This window comes from Impatiens glandulifera, chromosome 8 (assembly GCF_907164915.1).
Source record: "Impatiens glandulifera chromosome 8, dImpGla2.1, whole genome shotgun sequence".
NCBI classification, from domain to species: domain Eukaryota; kingdom Viridiplantae; phylum Streptophyta; class Magnoliopsida; order Ericales; family Balsaminaceae; genus Impatiens; species Impatiens glandulifera.
The window spans coordinates 3944391-3965060 of record NC_061869.1 but is presented as its reverse complement, the minus strand read 5'-3'; the positions used below and the strand labels follow the sequence as shown (position 1 = coordinate 3965060).

The window sequence follows — 20670 nt, the reverse complement described above, 5'->3', positions numbered from 1 at the left end:
TTAATTAATGTTTGATTATTTAATTAAGAAAATATGTTGAATTAAGAAAGTATTTTTTTTCAACAATATATTGAGTTTTGATTATCAAAAACTCTAAACAAATAAATTTATGTCCATGAAGAATTAATATGTGTAGAATTTGAATCCCAATATATAAAACATTCAATAAAATAACCAAATTACAATAAAAAAATACAGCATTAAAATCTTGGTGTCATTATCATTGTATAATTATTTTAGAACCTATTCAAATACAAATATATATAAGTAAAAACAAAAAATAATATTATTAACTTATAGTAAGTTATAATAATAATAAGGCCTATTTAAACAAACTTATCACATAACAATACTCAATGTGCAATATTTATAATTTTTCATCTACTTGTATTCAAAACCTTAAACTAATTAGACCGTTTTCACTGAACAAAAGATTATGACAATAGGATTAGTGAATATGCTAAATTTTTTTATTAATTTCTTTTTTTTTTAAAAAGAGGGCATTGACATTTTCCATTAAAAATATAGCAAGAACTTTGCCAAGAATAGAAACAAGTACACTTGGTGTTTGGGTTGGGTGCACTAAATCCCAAGTAATGATCTTTGTATTCCATTTTGCATTCCTTTTCACACGAACTTGCTGACATCGATGGAAAAGATCTTGTACATTGAATTGCCTTTGCATCGATTTTCTCTACTATTATCATCATTCCTGTATACATCGTCCATTTATATTTTCAAACAAACGTATTATTTGGAAAATAAATAGAATTCATTTCGTTTTATGTTTTTATTTTTAAACATGAATTTAAAAGTTATTTCATTATGATACATAAATTTAAGGTTTCTATACATTTAAAAAACTAAGGTATGTTAAAATTCTCAAGATAAACATCTCCTGTTATAGATATTGTGTTGAATACATAATATATAAAATTCTATTTTATAAACATATAAGATAGATACCTGCTACAATAACAAAGAAGATGAAGAAAATGTTTGATTTTTTCATTTTGTTATTAGTCTAACAACCTTAGAAGAATGGTGAAAAGATAGACCAACATAAGCCCCCATTTTATACTAAGTGTTTTTTTTAATGCAATTGTGTTGGTAAACCTACTCTAATTAATTTGGATAAGCTATGTATTCACCTTTAATTTATTTTTATCTTTATCTTTATATATAAGATAAATATTATTTGTTTTTTAATATTACTCAATGAATATTATTAAGTGAAATATGTTATTGGAGATTAAGTAAAATTTTACATAACTTTTTTATATTATCAGAATCTCTAAAAATTGAATTGAATACAGTAGAATTATGGATTTACATAAATCTAAAAAATATATATTTATAAGTAAAATTGAATTGAAGTCATAATATGGGATCATCATAATCTATCTATATCTATCTATCTATCTATATATTAGTATTATTTTAAATTTTGTAGTGGTTAAATTAATAATTATAAAATAAAAAATGATATATATGAATGTTACATTTTATTATATGTAAAATTCATTTATTTACAGCTTGTTTTTTGAATTGATTTAGTTTGAAACTTATCTCTTAGTTATTGTTACAAAAGTATTTTAAAAATGAATATATAAATATGGCTCTGGGTAAGCCCGGCAATCCTAGGGCAACCAATTTATTAAAATTAGTTGGATATTTTAACATAGGTTGACGTAGCTTAGTGGTTACCGGGTTCAAATCCCACTAAAAACTATTTTTTATTAGTTTTTTAAACCAGTTCTACGATAAAAAAAATATATATATCTACGATAAAACTCTGTGTCGGTTATATATATATATATAATAGATGTTGGATATAAGATTTAATTTAACAATAAAAAAAATTACAGAAAAAAACACCATTAATTTAATGGATGTTCGATATTCATTCTATCTATGTTGTTATTATTGTCACTCTTACCTTTCTGTTTGAATCAATAAATTTAAACATTAGCATCCTACCCAAATAAATATGTTTGTATTTTAATTGCTTCTGAGACATATACATCTTGAGAAGCTCAATTAATTGAAGTTTGTATAAAAAAAAAAAATTAAAATCTCAATACAACTTTCACCCACTTCTTAAAAATGAAGATAGAATATAGTCTCATTATTAAGTAGACTAAAAAATAGATATATTAATAATGAAAATAAGATGTTACCAACATTCCATAAATGATAAAATTATTAAAAGTTAGGACATTTACATTGTCCATCTACCATATAACATGAATAGAAGCAAGTACACTTGGTGATATGTTTGTAGAAATTAGGTGGAGAGAAGCCCACATAATGATCTTTATATTCAAATTTGCATTCATGCTCACATGCTTTTGCAGACAAAGATGGAATCCTAATTGCACAATTTTGCGGGTTTGCAATACTTTTCTCCACCATTATCAACATTCCTGTTATTAATCGTGAGATTTTAAAAAAAATAAACAATTACGATATGTATAAAAAGTATTCATATATCATCTTTAATCAATTATGTCAATAGTATAATTCACCCCTCCAAAACAATATACAGTATACAAATTTTCATTATTATTAAAGTTAAAATTTGTTTTCGGATTCAATTTTTCCTAAGAATAGCTTAAGTTTAAATAAGTTACGGTAATTTATTCTAAAAAAATAAACTATAACTAAAAAATAGAGTTAAAAGTAAAAATCATTTACCTATTATAACAAGGAAGACAATAAGAAAGAATACATTGGATTTTGCCATGATAACAATATTTTTGTTATTTGAAAAAAATAATGTTTACAATTGTAAGATTGTGAATATGTAGGCCAACATACCCTTCGTTTATACTATAATTTCTTACTTTTTACTAGATTTAGGAAATATATTGTATTTTAATAATAAAATTAATTTAAGTTGGTACAAAGATTTTTTTTCTTAATTTGACTAGCTAATTAATAATATTCTTAATAAAAAATTGAATAATTATAAAACAAAAATTGTGATTTATTATATTATCTAATATAAATTTATTAAAATAAAAGATGATATTTTTCTTAAAAAGTGCGATTTTCTTCCTTAAAAATATAAATAAAAATTATTATTAGTCTCAACTAAATTTATAAAAAAAAAACATAAAAAAGTATATTTATACAACATTTTTCAAGTATAAGAATATTTATTTATTTATTAGTTTAAAAATATATATTTCAATATTTTTTGAAAAAATAATATTTGTTTATAGTTTATTAATGACATCAACAAATAAATTGTTTAAACATATTTAAATAATTATATTAGTTATGGTTTAAAAAAAGTTATTTAGGAAATATTATTCATATCTTAAAAAAGTAATTATGTAATATTATTAATACAAATTGAATAAAAGTCAATGATGTTAGAAAAACAATGTATTTTTAAAAAAAATATATATATATATTTATATGTAATGTAAGGAAAAATTAATTTAATTTAATTATATATACAGATAGATAGTTAGAATAAAAGATGATAGATAAATAAATCTAACTATCACTCAATAACTGAATTTTATTTTTACTATTCTAAAATTTATATAAAATTTATATAAAATTTATATATATATAAAAGAATGATACAGGAATTTAAAAAGAAAAGATACAGGAATTTGGAAGAATGAATATAATAAGGAGTGAGAAGAGATATAAGAATGAAAAAATTTGTTATGTTTTAGCCATTTTTTTTTTTTATCTCTTAAATTTTCTCTCCCAAATTCTCTCATATTTTTCTCGTATATATTATATTTTTATCTCTCTCAAATTCTCAATGCATAAATATTCTCATAAATTTATTTTTATTTTCACTCTTATTATATATATTTTTTTTAATGCATTATATTATAATAATCTTTTATAAATGCAATCTATTAATAATAATAATTAATTTTTGTTTACTAATATTTAATTTAAGTAACATTCTCAACGTCATTATGTTTTCTATCCTTTTATATTTATATATATATATATATTCAACTTAAAATTATAAATTTAATAAAAAAAATTAATTTAATTTAAATATATTAAAATAATAAATATTTATTATATATATATATGAATGTTTTTATAAATTATATATCCATGTATAAAATTATAAATATAAATCAATAATAATATTAAGTATTATAGTGGTTAAAGTATTCATTATACATAATTAAGAGTAAAGTTTAAATTCGCTAGACCCAAATTTTAAAATATTATAAAATATGCGAGAAGATGGGTTATTTGATCGAAATGAGTATGAAATGGTTTGATTAATTGGAGTGATCGAGATATTGATTGAGGGGTTAATTAAGTGGTCGATTGGAGGATTGGTGGTGTAAGGTCACTTGTTAGTCAAAATGAAAATAATGTCACAAAGTGAGATGTCGATTGGTTGGTCAAAGTTGGGGATAAAATATATTAGTAAATTAAAGTGAAAGTGTAAGGTAACGAGATAAGAGATCGATTTGGGGTTGATTAGTTGAAGTGAAAATAATATTTACGAGATTAGAAGTTGATTGGTGGGCCAAAGTTGGGAATAAAAGAGATTTTAGTAATGTTAAATATGGTTGATTTTATCGAAATGAAAATGTAAGGTCACAAGATAAGAGAGTTCGATGACGTTGATAAATTTAGGAATGAGATGACCAAAGTGTGGGGTTAAAAGATATTTTAGTAATGTTAGAGATATAGTTGATTTGACTGAGGTGTAATATCACGAAATGAGAGGTCGATAGGAGGATTGGTGGGCCAAAGTTGGGGATAATAGAGATTAGTAAACCGAAGTGAAAGTATAAAGTCACGAGATGATGGATCGATTGGAAGGTTGGTTAATTGAAGTGAAAATAATGTCATGAGATTAGAGGTTGATTGGAGGGCCAAAATTGGGGATAAAAAAGATTTTAGTAATGTTGGAGACATGGTTTATTTGACCAAAGTGAAAGTATAAGGTCACGATATGAGAAAATTTGATGTGGTGGATAAATATGGGAATAAGATTGCCAAAGTGGGGGGTAATAGAGATTTTAGTAATGTTGGAGATGCGGTTGATTTAACTGAAGTGAAAGTATAATGTCATGAGATGAGAGAGTTCGATTGAGTGGATAAATGTGAGAATGGGATGTGGTTTGATTAGTTGAAATGATGATAAGAAAGTTGAGAAATGGTTGGTTAGTCGAAGTCAAAATAATGTCACGAGATGAGAGATTGATTGGAGAGATTGGTGGGCCAAAAGTGGGGTAAAAGATATTAAAGTCACGAAATGGGAGAGGTCGATATGGTGGATAAATGTGGAATGAAATGGTTGGTTAGTTGAAGTGAGGACAAAGAAAATTGGGTTATATATTGTAAAATGTTAAAGTAAATGAGTTGTTTGATCGAAGTGAATGTAAGGTCTCGAGATAAATGATTAATTGAGATATTGGATAAATGTTGAATGCGATGGTTGGTTAGTCGAAGTGGAAATAAGGTAATGAGATGAAAGGGTAAAAGAGTTTGGTAATATTGGAAATGATTAATTGGATCAAAATAAAGTATATGGACACAAGATGTAAGGTCAATTGAGGATTGGTGCGCCAAAATGAGGGTAAAAGAGTTTGGTAATGTTGAAGATAGTTGATTTGATCAAAGTGAAATTAAGGTCACGAAATGAGAGGTCGATCGAGGTATGAGATGAAAGGTCAATTGGAGATTGGTGGGCCAAAGTGAGGGATTGGAGATGGTTAATTTAGTTAAAATGAAAGTTTAAGGTCACGAAATAGGAGATTGATGGATAACATATGAAATGAGTTGGTTGGTTAGCCAAAAATGAGTATAAGAAAGTCAGATTGTATATTTTGTCAATTTGAATATATACCAAGTCCGAATATTTGTATTAATGTATGCTACGACTAAGTTGAGTTAATAATTATTACTTATTTCAACGTTGAATTGGTGTATAAATGTTAAACGAGATGATTGGTTATTCAAAGTTTTGTAATGTTTAAGATGCTTGATTTGATTAAAGTAAAAGTAGAAGAGAATGAGATGGTTGGTTAACTAAAGTTAAAAAATAATTAAAATATTATATTTGAGTTATGAATATTTTTATATTTTTATATTTTTATTTTGAAAAAAATATTTTAAAATTAATAAATTATTTATAAGATTTAATTTATAAAATGCTGTATAAGAAATTATTAATTATATCTCTATTCCCACCTATAAATAAAAGTAAAGTAAAAAATAATATAAAAAGTCTAATTATATTAATTAGTTTGAATATTTTTTTTATTATAATATTATTTGTTATTTTTAAGTATTTGACATATTAATACATATTTTGAAATTATTGTCATTTTTGTTTTGTTGAATTTTTTCTGATTATATCTTGTTGGTGTACATGAAACTAAAAATTTATCTAGTGTAATTTGTAATCGTTATTTTGGGATGGAGAATTTGTGTTATTTAAACAACTAAATTCATAAAATATAATCTCATTATTTTCATTCATAAAATCACTGAATTCAATAATAAAAATATTAAAATATTTTTTACTTTTAATTTTTATTTATTTTTATAATTATATATTAATAAATTTTAAGTATTTTTTAAATAAAATTAAATCTCCTTACCAATTAATACTTTTTTTTTAATGTTAATTAATTTATTAATATATTTGATTTAAATATTATGCTTGGACCTGAAAATGTATTTATAAAATGGGCCCAAAAAATAAAAGAGGAGAGACTTGAGGGTTTTGGGGCGGCTAAAGAGAGTTCATCATAATTTCACACCAGAAGCCGTTTGGAGAGAGAGAGAGATAGGGCACACGCCCATATCCATTTTGAAGAAAGCTTCCTCTTTTACGGTTAGGGCAAACAATAGAGAAGAAGAGAGCTGAACAACACAAAGGGGATCTCCTTATTTTTGGATCAAAGCAGCCGCAAGCTAAGATCTAAGGTGAAATTTTGGAGTTTTACTAACAAGATGATGACGGGTCTTGACAATTTCAGATTTTATTACGTTTTTCAGTTTTATAATTTTCATGTTTCTCTAACAAAGGTTCTGATTTTATAATTTCTTCATCCTATTTGAGTTGCTTACAGTGATAAGGAAATGTCTGATCGGCTGACTCGTATTGCTATTGTAAGCTCTGACCGTTGTAAGCCCAAAAAATGCCGTCAAGAGTGTAAGAAGAGTTGTCCTGTTGTCAAAACAGGTAAACATTTGATTGTTTGATTGAATGTTCATGTAAAGATACCTTAGTATGATGCTTAAAGGGATTCAGTTTTTAGCACTATTTTCTTAGAGATTCTTATTCTAATTTTGTCTAGAAGCACACACTAAAGAGTTTTATGAGTTCAATTGAAACATTGCTTTTAACAAATAAAGAAACTTATCTACCTAGCTAATGAATGTTTCCCTGTAATCAACTTCTCTTGGAACAATTACCTGTTTTTATGGATATTGTGAAGTTCTAATCCTTTTTCGTTTACATTTGCAGGTAAGTTATGTATTGAAGTCTCTCCTCTAACAAAGATTGCTTTCATCTCGGAGGAATTGTGCATTGGATGTGGTATTTGTGTGAAGGTTTGTGTGATGATGATGCATTCATGGTGTTGCTTGTACATGTATTGCATCTGGAAATGTATTATGTTATGGTGTTCTCTAATCATGCTTTTTTTTTCTTTATGTAGAAATGTCCATTTGAAGCAATTCAAATCATCAACCTGCCAAAGGATTTGGACAAAGACACTACACATCGTTATGGGCCAAATACCTTCAAACTACACAGGTTTCTTTTAACTGCAATTCAGTTAGATAGTTGGTGTTGTTGAGCCTAGTTGAGTAAGTAAACAAATTAATTTGTAGGCTGCCAGTTCCAAGGCCAGGACAAGTTCTTGGTTTAGTGGGAACCAATGGTATTGGGAAGTCAACTGCTCTCAAAGTTTTGGCTGGAAAACTGAAACCCAATTTGGGTCGTTTCAATGTAATCACCTAGGTGTATATATTTTTTTTAAAGTGTTTTATTTTTCCAATATATAAGCTTCTTCAATCTTCTCCGTTTGCAGAATCCTCCTGATTGGCAAGAAATATTGACATACTTCCGTGGATCTGAACTACAAAACTATTTTACTCGTATATTGGAAGATAATCTGAAGGTATGATCTTATATTTATATATATATTTTCTGAGACATGAAGTTTATGATATTTGTTATTAATTAACCTTGGTTTTATGTATTTCAATCTTTGATCCGCTTTTATTACCTTCCATGTTTTTTATGTTCAAAGGATTGCCTTCTATCCTCGTATATACTCTCCACTTATCGTAATTCTTCTTGAGCAATTGTGTTACTAGTTTTTGGTCCACAGATGTATACATATGTTTGTTGTTTTGGTTTTATTCTTTAATCCTATACTGTCTTATCACTTTGGCATTAAAAAACTCCAATTGTGACATAATTCATATTTATTGTTGCATTTGATTTTTTTTTTCTTGTGAGCCTTCTTGGCATATAATACAAGCTTTTTTATTGATAAAAATTGTACTTTTGTGAAATAGGCTATTATAAAGCCGCAGTATGTTGATCACATTCCAAAAGCAGTACAAGGCAATGTGGGGCAAGTGTTGGAACAAAAAGATGAGAGAGATATAAAAGAAGAATTATCTGTTGATCTGGATCTATGTAAGGTCATGGATCGAAATGTTGGAGATTTATCTGGTGGAGAGCTACAAAGGTTTGCCATTGCTGTTGTAGCTATACAGAATGCAGACATTTACATGTTTGATGAGCCCTCGAGTTACCTTGATGTAAAACAGAGACTAAAAGCTGCTCAAGTTGTTCGATCTCTTCTCCGATCTAATAGGTTAAATTTTTCTCCTCTCCTAATCCTAAGAACTTGTTTAATCTTTGGGTTTTTCTGTTTTTTTTTATTTTAAAATCCCCTCTTTTACATCACCTAGCCTTTCAACCATCAAATAACTTAATTCATCAATTAAAATACCCTTAATTTATTTTTTTTATAAAATTCAATACAAAAAGATTTTTTTTAATTTAACCCAAATAATCCCAAAAAACCTACTTTCATCAAACAAGATTTTAATTTCATAACCTTCAAATAACCCCACACCATACATGCTCTTTCTGTTTTTGTTATTTGGAAGATTTCTTATGGTTAGTGCCTTTATTTGAAGTAATTGTTTGCTAATTAATGGATTTTCAGCTATGTGATTGTCGTGGAGCATGATCTTAGTGTCCTGGATTACTTATCAGATTTTATTTGTTGCCTTTACGGAAAGCCTGGTGCATATGGAGTTGTAACCCTTCCCTTCTCTGTTAGAGAAGGGATAAATATTTTCTTGGCCGGATTTGTCCCCACTGAGAATCTTCGTTTTAGGGATGAATCTCTTACTTTTAAGGTAAGGAAGTGAGAATGAGCCTATTTAGATAATGATACATGAAAATCTACATTTGTTGTTTTTAAAAAATTGCAATCATCTAAATAATAATCTAGTTCATGAACGAGAAAATAATATGGATAGTGATTTATATACCAATGAATCCAAAATTACACTATAATCTGGATCATGTCATGATCCAAAAAATAATCTTTATACCAAACAAAAAAATAAATCACTTTCTATATCAAATCTGGATCATTCATTTTTCTGTTTATGTCACCTTAGGTTGCTGAGACACCACAGGAGAGTGCTGAAGAAATTGAAACATATGCCCGGTATAAGTATCCATCTATGTCCAAAACTCAGGGAAACTTCACCCTTCGGGTAGTTGAGGGTGAATTTACTGATTCTCAAATTATTGTAATGCTTGGTGAGAATGGTACTGGGAAGACAACATTCATCCGGATGCTGGTACCGATTTGCTTAGATTTCATTGAATTATCATATAGTGCAATATTAACTTTAAGTCTGATAAGTAATTATCTTACTGTCAAATGCAGGCTGGTTTACTGAAACCTGATACAATAGAAGGTTCTGATGTGGAGATACCTGAGTTTAATGTGTCTTACAAACCTCAAAAGATCAGTCCTAAGTTCCAGTCTTCTGTCAGACACCTTCTACACTCAAAAATACGTGATTCATATATGCATCCCCAGTTTGTGTCAGATGTTATGAAGCCTCTCTTGATTGAACAATTGATGGATCAAGAAGTTGTCAATCTCTCGGGTGGAGAGCTGCAAAGAGTTGCACTCTGCCTCTGCCTTGGAAAGGTAATCTTTCATATTTTGATCCTTTCAATTTTGTTTTTTCAGATATGCTGTTCATATTGTTCTATTTAGTTTCATGTTATAATTTCACGCTTATTGCAATTTTGTTGCTTACCTTGTGCGTGACTGACATATCCAGTTTTAATGTAACAGCCTAGAAATCTAGGATTTGTATCATAACTGTAAATGAAAGGGTGTAAATATGTTTTCTTTTGAAAAATTAACTTTTAATATGAGAGAATGATTAATCCTTGCGACCCTTTTCAAGATACTTTTGAAAAATTGTTTTGTATTGGAGAAAAAGGTCCATAATAACAAAGGTTACAATCTCAGATTTTTATAAAATTAATTTCATGTTAAATGAACTATGATTATTTAGTGTCATGATAAATTATGAACTTAATGGTGGATTTTGTTGCAGCCTGCGGATATTTATCTGATTGACGAACCGAGTGCCTATCTGGACTCAGAGCAGCGTATTGTTGCCTCCAAAGTCATCAAGAGGTTCATTCTCCACGCGAAGAAGACAGCATTTGTTGTTGAGCATGATTTTATAATGGCAACTTATTTGGCAGACAGAGTTATTGTGTACGATGGGAAAGCATCCGTCGATTGTACTGCAAATTCGCCTCAGTCATTGTTGACTGGAATGAACCTTTTCTTATCTGTAAGTTTCCTTCTTCTAATGTCTACTCATTTATGTTTCTTATGCCACCGATTAAATAAATAATTATGCTCTATGATGTTTCAGCATCTTGACATCACGTTTAGGCGAGACCCTACAAATTTTAGGCCAAGAATCAACAAATTGGACTCCACAAAGGACAGGGAACAGAAAAATGCAGGATCTTATTATTACTTGGATGATTAACTTAACTTATATACCTTGGTAAACATTTGTTTGTTTGATTGTTTTTTCCTTTTTTTTCCGCACTTTCTAAGTGTAGTTTCAATCTCTACAGTGGCTGCTTTGTTCGAAAGAGGGGAGAGGCTGCTGCATCTGTTGAAGAGTGAGTGATGTTTGATGAGTGATTTTACAGTATCAAAGTATTTACTTTTAAAGTTTGGCTATTTATATACTTGCCCCTCCACACACCACCCTCTTGGCGATATTAATGTCGAGTTTTTACAATAGATTTTGAATTATGTTCTTGGCTTTTTGTTGTTTCTTTAATATAACAGAGATTGGAGTCTTTGAACTTCACTTTCACTACTTGGATCTTTTCTTGTTGTGTTTTTGAGATATTGAACTTTTCAGTACTTGTTAGTGATTAATGAGCTGATTTATTATTTGGTTAATTTTTATTCATGGAATTATTTCATTTTGTTACTAGAGTATTGTATATGATGAGAGTTTGATTTGGTAATAGGGGAGGTAGCTCTTAACATAGATCAAAGTTATGAGGTGTTCTTGTGATGAAAATCTCTTTACTAATCCTGCAAAACCCTAAGCACTTTTTCATGCCTTGTGTAAATGAGGGAATTTTGTTTGACTGGGTTCAGAAATTACACAATTCTTTAGATCATTTTAGCATTCTCTAAATCCTTATTTTATCATTCTCAATTTTTAATTCAAAATTATAATTTTAATAATATTTTAAATAAAATATCTTATTATTTTATCCTTCAACGAAATTGATATTTATATGTTTAATATATATTTTTTAATAAGTTGTGCTAAATAATATTTTAATAATATGTATAATAATTTTTATTATAATCCTTTTGAAATATAAAATTGAAACTAAATTATATTTTTATATTTTTTTTTAAATATAAGATTTGAATTGTAATTCAATTTCTTTACAACTAAAATTAGAGTTTCATTATCAATTTCAATTCTAATCATTAAAACATACCATAACAATTGTTTATACAACTTAATAGAGTATTTTACGAGGTTATAATTTTTTCAATTTTATAAATATAAATGAATTGTTTTTATGTATTTATTATTATTATTATTTAGAATAATTTTATTCTAATTTATGAAAAAGTCGAGTTCGATTCATATTGGAAGCGTTTTTTAATGGAAACGGAGGATATAACAATCGTGTATGAATCATTAATATAGAGTGTCATGTTAGTTCTTCTTAATTAAAAAAAAATATATTTTTTATTATATATATAAAAATAATATATCTAAATTAACTCTAATTTTTATAATAATTAACAATTAAAATTAAATTTATTGATTTTAAATTACTTTTATAATAAATTTATTAACCTCCATCTCTACATTTATATATAGTTTCACATATATTTTATTTAAAAGGGAGGCATGGTCTATCAATGATACAACAAGAATAAAAGCAAGTACACTTGTGATAAAACGGAAAAAATTAGGTGGGAGTAGCCTTGATAGTGATTTTTTTATTCAAATTTGCATATTTCTCTTCGTCGAAGTTGATGCAAACGATGTACATGTGTTGATTCTCTCCATCATTGTCATCGTTCATATTATCAAACGTATCTCAAAGTTAAAAAGAATATTGAAGATACAGTTGTATTGAATCAAATGAGCAATATATTACCTATTGTAATAGCAAGTAGGATTATTAGGAATAAGAGGTTTGATTTTTCCATTGTCACCAAATTATTTTTCTATTGACAAATGACAAGTGCTAACATAACCCTATAATTATACAAATCAATTTTCAGTTAAATTGAACAAATTTGTAGATTTATTTCCAATTTCAATGGTTAATAAATAATAATTAAGTACAAAGATTTTGTAATAAGTAGTTTCCTTAATTGTCTAGCTATTATTAATTAAAGAATTGAATGTCAAAAGGGAAGAAGAAGGACAAGGGAATTATTTTTTATTTAATTTTGTATTTTCAATATTTCTTAGGAAAAAATCATATGGAAATAGTAAGATTTACATAATCTAGATTTTTTACTAATGGTAGACAGATAAAGAAATTATGTATGAAAATTGTAATATGTAAATTTTAATGTTTACTATTAATTAATAAATATTAATAAAATTTTGTATAAAAATAATAAGAGTTGTTAAATCAGCATTAAAGTTTTATAATTCATGTGTCAATTTCATTAAACATTTTCAAAAATAACAATTTATTTATTACAACTTTTCTATTTAATAATAATAGTAACTTAAATAGGTGTCTTTTAAAACTTATTTACTATTTAATAAATATAAATCAATTTGAATTTTTGTTCATCTTTTTAAGTTCTGATGTTATTTTTTCAAAAACACAAAATATATAAAAAAAAAAATCGTAGGGGATTACTGGATTGAATAAAGTTTGTTCAATCTTCTTTCTAAGTTTTCTTAAATTTTATAATTTGATAGCACATTGATTCAAATGTCCAAAATCTTTAAAGTTAAGTAGTCTAATTTCAATAAAACAATGTTATGAAAATTACAAATTTTATAAACTGCATTTGAATTTAATGATCTAACAAAATTGATAAACAATCATTTTATCATATAATAGAATTTTAAATATTATAAAAAAAATAGAATTTTTTAATATTATTTATATATATTAAAATTTTATATTATTATAAAGAATAAACTTTAAGCTCTTATAAGAGATGAATAATAAATAAATACTTTTTTTTTAACGGTGCTTTTTAGTGTTCGGGACAAAATCGAAGTAAAATCATGACGAGAGACAAGTATCATCGCGCTCCATGCCGGTTTGACCGGGAAAATTTGTCCCTAAGGACAATTCAGATCAGAATCCATGGGACATTTAATTAATCATGCATTGAATTATAAAAGAACTGAGTCTAACTAATGAGATAATGTTATTATATATACCATTTTGAAAATTAGAATTTATTTTGCCCTGAAATAGTGTACCTCAGTGGAGGGTTTAACAAAAACAAACATTTCATAATCTCTATTTGATGTAAAGAGTGTGACAAATGGTAATGGTGCAAAAGAGAAAATCAATTTCCAAAAGACAATCAACAGATCATTTTGCGAACAAGAGCCATTTGTACATAATAATAATAATAATAATAATAATAATAATAAACCTGGTTTGTAGAGTCAATAAATGCGGAAATCTTCCTAATCTGCAGCCCTAAAAAGGGTCAGTAAAGAAAGGAACAGATTGATGATATCCAAATAGAGCGACACAGAGGCCCATATGTATTCGTCGTAGGAATATCGCTTGATCAGATTGTCTGTATCATATACAATATATCCACAGAATATTATTGCCGATAATCCCCCATATATCATAACTGAAATCTTTCCCAGTGGGAAGAAAATCTGCATTAGAACAAATTATTCTTAGCTCAATCAATACCTTTCTTGTTTAGAAGAGTCCACATGCAAAAAAATAAAATAAAAAATGATTTGTACCTGGATAAAGCCAAAGACCATGAGAACAATCACAGCGCCAAACAAGAATGGCCCGAGAAAATTGAAATCATATCCTCTCTTAGCAGCCCAGAAAGTGTATAAGGTAAGACTTCCAACCACCACTGCTGTTAAGATTGCAGCTTCCAGAATAATTCTCCCTATATGAAGGAACAAATTAATCTATTAACAACATAAACACAACAGTTTCGACCCATTTCCATGTCTGGTGGGAAGAAGCCAAAGGCATTCTGCAACAATTTTGTAACACTTTAGTATCATCGCTTGCAAAGAAAGTTTGTAATGACTATGTTTAGTGGAGATTTAGAGGCTTGTAATATCCATGTTTATTGTATTTCCGCTTTGTAGAACTTTTAGCAAGGAATCACTTTCCAATCAAACTGTTCTAGGGCAAACCTGTATGCATTCTCTTCCGGGTTCCTACGATTATGTTCAATTGCAGAGTTCATGGTGGTCACAGCCAAAGAAAGGAGAAAAAATGCATAAACATAGTAATCAATTGCAGATACATGTTTTCTCAAGGTTTTTCTATGTTTTAACATTCATCCAAGATAGCTAATGAATGGTCTAATGACATTTTTAAGTACAAGTTTAGTGTTAATTGTGAACTTTTTAATGCATCAACTGTTGGTTATCCACTCTAATCATCTTCGATCCTATGTTCTTCAAATCCATGCAAGCGATACTTAATCTAAAACTCGATCAAGGAAACTAATTTACAAATGAAAAGCCCTTTCCATGATCAATGACTACACTTGCAATTCAGTGTACATGATGAACTGATGAACCCCTCAAACTGGAATTTTCCAATTACTAGTGTTCTATTAAAAATGAATTTCATGACAAGACTATCACTTTCACATACACTATTCAATGCAAATTTCAATTATACTCAATCAACAACAATCTATTCAAGACCATATATACAAGAATAATAAATTTTACCTTTAGTGAAAGCACAAGACAATCCAATAATAAAAGCCATACTAGTCGTGAAAACACCGAGTAGGATAAAGTTAACAGGATGCTTCTGATGATAGTAATGCAACGGACACAAAGCTGAAGAAAAAATCAACAAAATAAATCAATCAAAACAAATGAACAAGACAAAAGTAATCGATGAAATATAATCTTAACGAAATCATACTGATGAATGGTACGAAGATAAGCACGATGTACAAAGCGAAACCAGGAGTTGTTGTAGCGAAGAAAACTGAAATTGGTCGATAAAACACAACGACGGCAGCGATAGCGGCGGTGAGGAGAAGTTGGAAAGCGATGATTGAATAGATCTTACGAACAAACGCCCATCGGAGTTCTGGACTTTCGAGCATCATCGGGTAAAGAGGACGACTCGCCCCCGATTCAATATCGTTTTTTCCATAAGTTTGTTGCCACATCTTGACAAGAATCGAATCGATACAGTAGATGAAATTAAACTAGAAATCGAATGTTATGAACAAAGTCTGGATTCTAGGGTTTCGTCTGCCGATGCGCATAAATGAATAGTTAGAGGAATCAAATCATTCACGCCTTGTATCGTGTCCCCGCCAGGCACCGTTACAATTACAACTAGAGTAATGATATAAAAATAAAAAATTATCAAATTTATAATTTAATTTAATATTTTTTTTATCTAATTTTATTTTAAAATATTTTGTTATATTTTTAAGCCAAAATCATATAAATTAAAAATATTCATTATATAAAAATAAAAATAATTTTGATAAAACAAATCTTCAAATATTAAATTTTAGATCAAATTATCAATTAAATATAAATAAAATTTTGTTGAAATATTACTTATTATTATATATTTATTTTAAAAAATAAGAATATTAAAAAAATTATCTAAATCAATCATTTAAATTTTATATTTTTTATATCTATAATAATTTTGATTATTTAATAATCAAATTAGAGTTTGCATTCTTAAACATTTCTATTACACTTTTAGGCATAAACTATTAAGTTTTTTATCATCAATATTTGTGCTACTCAAACCGATATTCCTCCTCCATAAACGAACATTTAGGCTTTCTCAAGCCAACATTCTCGTTTCCGCTTCATCTACCAATGTTCGCGCACTCACATGTAATAATTACTTATTTTAGAGGGATTCGAACACTGGTTTTTAGTATGAAATGTTAATGGTCTAATATTACTTATTATTATATACTTATTTGAAAAAATAAATTATTAAAAAATCAACTAATTAATTCATTTAAGTTTTATATCTACAATGATTTTGATTATTTAATAACCAAATTTGATGGTACATTCTTAAATATTCGATTATACATTTAGGCATAAACCCTTAGGTTTTTTATTACTAATGTTTGTGTTACTCAATTCGACATTCCCTCCATGAAAGAACCCTTAGGTTTTCTCACAAATGTTTGTGTTACTCAAGCAAACATTTTCTCCATTGACAAACTCTTAGGTTTTCTCACCAATGTTGTGTCACTTAAGCCGACATTCCCTCCATTGAGAAACCCTTAGGTTTTTTCAAGCCGTTGCAAGTTCGAAACATACATATAGCATTTTAAATTTTATTTTTAACCGTTTTAAATTTATGGACGGTCAACCACAATCCGACCTAAGTATCCATTTACTCTCACATATATATCCAAATTAACCACAACACTCGATCTAGCATTCCGAACAATATTGAAATTAAGCATCATTTATTTATATATATATATATATTCTATCAATTATATTTATTTATTTATTTAAAAATATATATATAAAAATTATTTTATTCAAATATGAAAAAAATAAAATCTTCGTATCCTCATTCAACAAAGTTTCAAAAAGACTTAGTTTTGTCTAGAGAATTCATATGACATAACATCACCTTTGTCAATTTGTGTGGAACTACATTCTATGGCGATACTTTCATTGGTGGTGGTGTGAATTATAGATTTAGAATTTGAAAACAAACTATACCGATGACCATTGCAAATGAACCCCACTAAATCGAGTTAAGTGGCATAACTATTTTGTCAATTTATAAACAAACAAAATTAGTTTATTAAATTTCATAATATTGTCCAATTAAATAATAAAAAATCAGAATTATTTGAAAATCAGAACTGCCATCTCTTTTGTAGCTTGATGCTTAAAATTTTAAATTAGTTTGTAACCAAAATTTGATAAATAAACACATCTCTCCTCATATTTTGAAGATTCAACCTATAATAAATATATATATATATATATTTATATATATATATATATATATATATATATATATATATTATCATTTTTAATTTTAAAAAATTAACATACTCACTTGCATTTAAGATTTTTAAGAAAATTTAAACTCAAAGTTTTGATCTCTTGTCCAATTTTTATTTTTTTCACTTTTAATTTACTAGTTAAAAAGTTTTTAAAAAATCGTAATATTTTTTAATAATAAACCGTTTATTTACATATTTTTATATACATATTTTATTTAGCAATAATCTCTTAAAAATCATTTTTTATTTTAATAATAAACTGTTTATATAAAAGATCTATATATATTAAAAATAATTAATATCGTTTGAACCTAACGATAAAAACATGATAGGAAGAGGAAAAAAAAATGTTACTATTCGAGAAGAACTATTAACTCTCCGACGGATAATACCAACTTAGTTCCAACATTCATAATATTACTAACAACTTATAATAAATAAATTATCTAACATTCATAATATTAGCAACAAATAGTGAATTTATAATAAATAAATTATCTAATACAATAACTTATCTGCAGTATCAATTGAAATATCAATACTAAATAAGTTTATAAACCATATGAACCTGTATGACATATATTCTATCTAAAACCATTACATATTCTCATGTTTGAAAAATCAAATAAACATTTTATCATAAAATATTGACACTAACAGTTTTATAAAAATAAAAATATATCACAACATATCATTAACAAGTTAGGTTATCATACACATTTGGGTTAATTATACATCCAACTTGAACTAGAAAAACTTTAAAAAATTAAATTATATTAAATTGACTTGGACCTCATCTATATATATTGGCCCATTCTAACAAACATACTAAGAAAAATTAAAGAAGAAGTATTGTACCCATTCACATTGAAAAGTTGCTTATTAATAATCATAATAATAATACATAAATTCATTCTCAAGACTAAGAAAGATTCAGTCTTGATTGTCACCTTACCTTTTATTTATTTTTTATTTTTTTTCATAAGAAATGCAATTGTTGACTATAGTAGAGACTTGTTCCATTTAATTGTCTCAATCAAAGTCTCTATACTCATAAATAAATCTATATTATTATTTTGGACTCGCTCAAACTTTAATATTTTTACTTGGACGTAATTTTTTTCTTAAAAAGTATGAATATCTAATTATTTCTTTATTTGAGAATAATCCGTTTGTAAAGAAATTTTAAATAACTAAAATTATTAAAATTTGAATACGGAGTCTCAAATAACAGTTTAAAGTTAAAATCTCATATAATAGAAATGAGTATGAGCCCAAAAAATATATATATTAAAAAAAAGTTTCAATAGACTCTAACTAGAGGCATTTAACTTGTTTTATTTTTTATTATTTAAATATTTAAATGAGATTATAATATTAATTTTGAAATAGTTCAAGTAAAAAAAATAATGTAATAAATTGTGATTTTATATTGGCCAATGAAACTTGAATTTGATGTATTAATTTTGTCAATGGAATAAACTATATTCTAAAATTAAATATATAATTGTTATAAAGGTAAGGTATCTTAATTTAGATTGTGTTAATGTAATTTATTTTTGAACATTTTTTAAATATTATTAATAATATAAGATGTGAGAAACTTAACAATCATTGGGTTTTATTTAGCAAGACTCAGTCCCAAATATATTAACAAAAAAAAGTTATTGATAAAGAAGGTTGTTAAATGATTTATTTATGGATAAAAATGGACATGTTCCAACTCAATCCAACTACTCTTGCATGTGATCTTAGAAAAGTTTATAAGGTTCATTTTTAATTGAAGTGGGACATTATCTGAATTGACTTTTGTATGGATATTTAAACAAAAAAATTAATTTTTGTCTAAATATTTGACTTTATCTCTAGATGAGCTAATAAATTTTCTAATAGAATTACAATTTACAGTTTCATTTTCAAGTAAATAAAATCTCTCATCCCTTAAGGTTTATCATATTTTCAAAATTTAAAAATATATTGGAATAGACAACTCAACAACTCTTAAATTTATTTTTGTCAAGCAAAAAAAATGATATCCAAGTATCCAACACTTATTATAAAAAAATTACTTATATTAATTTTGAACACATAATTTGAATATACCTATTTAACAAATTAAATTAATATTATTTTTTAAAATTCTAAACTCATTATCTCAATTAAGGCTCCACCATCATCATTATTATATTATAAAGAAGTTTATTTCTCAAGCCATGATGGACCATATCATATAATTTTATTTTATTTGGCATTTTTTGATAAAACATCTAATATTCATAGTCATTCAGCACAAGCTACTTATTTCCATTCTTAGAAGTAAAGGTTGAAATATTATTATTATTATTATTATTATTATTATTATTATTATTATATCTTTCATGAGATGCTACTGGAAATAATATATATTAATTTGGCATTTTATAAATGGTCTTTCTAGAAATAGTTTAAATTTTAGAAGTGAAGTTGCTATTTATAAATATAAAATATTTTTTTAATAACTAGTGTTACTAGTCCCATAATAAATAAAAATTGAGGCCAACTTAATATCATGTCTTAAAAGTAAATATTTACTTAAAAGTTAATTTAATGAGAAAATAATTTTAAACTATGGATGACAATAATAATACTAGTAAGTTCAATATTTGTAGTTATATATATGAGTTCGAGTCGTTCAAATTGGGAATGAGAGTGTAAATAAATTATTTGTCGTTTTCGGGGATCGGGAATTTGAATGTAAATAAAAATTTTGTTGTTTTCGTGTTCGAGAATAATTAATTTTTTAAATCTGAGCTCAAAAGTTACATAAAGTTACTAAATTTAGATATATTTTTACTTTGTACATTATTATTAA

At 26.5% G+C, this 20670-nt stretch overlaps 2 protein-coding genes across 3 annotated transcripts; one reads left to right on the top strand and one right to left on the bottom strand.

The window, feature by feature from the left end:
* The first annotated feature begins 6735 nt into the window (after window positions 1-6735).
* Window positions 6736-11510, top strand: LOC124912209 (ABC transporter E family member 2-like). Of its 2 annotated transcripts, none has more exons than XM_047452774.1 (13): window positions 6736-6939; window positions 7086-7198; window positions 7484-7569; window positions 7677-7774; window positions 7852-7969; window positions 8052-8141; window positions 8545-8849; window positions 9207-9402; window positions 9670-9855; window positions 9945-10214; window positions 10633-10878; window positions 10963-11098; window positions 11173-11510. In XM_047452774.1, exons 2-12 carry the CDS (start codon window positions 7096-7098, stop codon window positions 11080-11082), a joined length of 1818 nt encoding a protein of 605 aa, XP_047308730.1. In that variant the 5' UTR covers window positions 6736-6939; window positions 7086-7095; the 3' UTR covers window positions 11083-11098; window positions 11173-11510. The 2 variants fall into 2 exon arrangements, with proteins under 2 accessions (XP_047308730.1, XP_047308731.1); XM_047452775.1 differs by having other exon boundaries at window positions 7076-7198.
* A 2608-nt stretch (window positions 11511-14118) lies between these two features.
* Window positions 14119-16083, bottom strand: LOC124911523 (protein LIFEGUARD 2-like). Its single transcript, XM_047452023.1, has 4 exons — window positions 15722-16083; window positions 15520-15633; window positions 14557-14714; window positions 14119-14463 (listed from the first exon to the last, which is right to left on the bottom strand). The coding sequence occupies exons 1-4, from the start codon at window positions 15972-15974 to the stop codon at window positions 14260-14262; spliced, it is 729 nt and encodes a 242-aa protein (XP_047307979.1). The 5' UTR covers window positions 15975-16083; the 3' UTR covers window positions 14119-14259.
* Window positions 16084-20670: the final 4587 nt, after the last annotated feature.

Bases quoted from the DNA above. Each gene is read 5' to 3' on its own strand.
- LOC124911523 (XM_047452023.1), bottom strand. From the start codon at position 15,974: ATGTGGCAACAAACTTATGGAAAAAACGATATTGAATCGGGGGCGAGT. The intron at 14,715-15,519 runs GTAAAATTTATT...TCCTTCATATAG, and splicing joins GTCTTGTGCTTTCACTAAAG to GGAGAATTATTCTGGAAGCT. The intron at 14,464-14,556 runs GTACAAATCATT...GTTCTAATGCAG, and splicing joins TGGTCTTTGGCTTTATCCAG to ATTTTCTTCCCACTGGGAAA.
- LOC124912209 (XM_047452774.1), top strand. From the start codon at position 7,096: ATGTCTGATCGGCTGACTCGTATTGCTATTGTAAGCTCTGACCGTTGT. The intron at 7,970-8,051 runs GTAATCACCTAG...CTCCGTTTGCAG, and splicing joins CCAATTTGGGTCGTTTCAAT to AATCCTCCTGATTGGCAAGA. The intron at 8,850-9,206 runs GTTAAATTTTTC...ATGGATTTTCAG, and splicing joins TCTCTTCTCCGATCTAATAG to CTATGTGATTGTCGTGGAGC.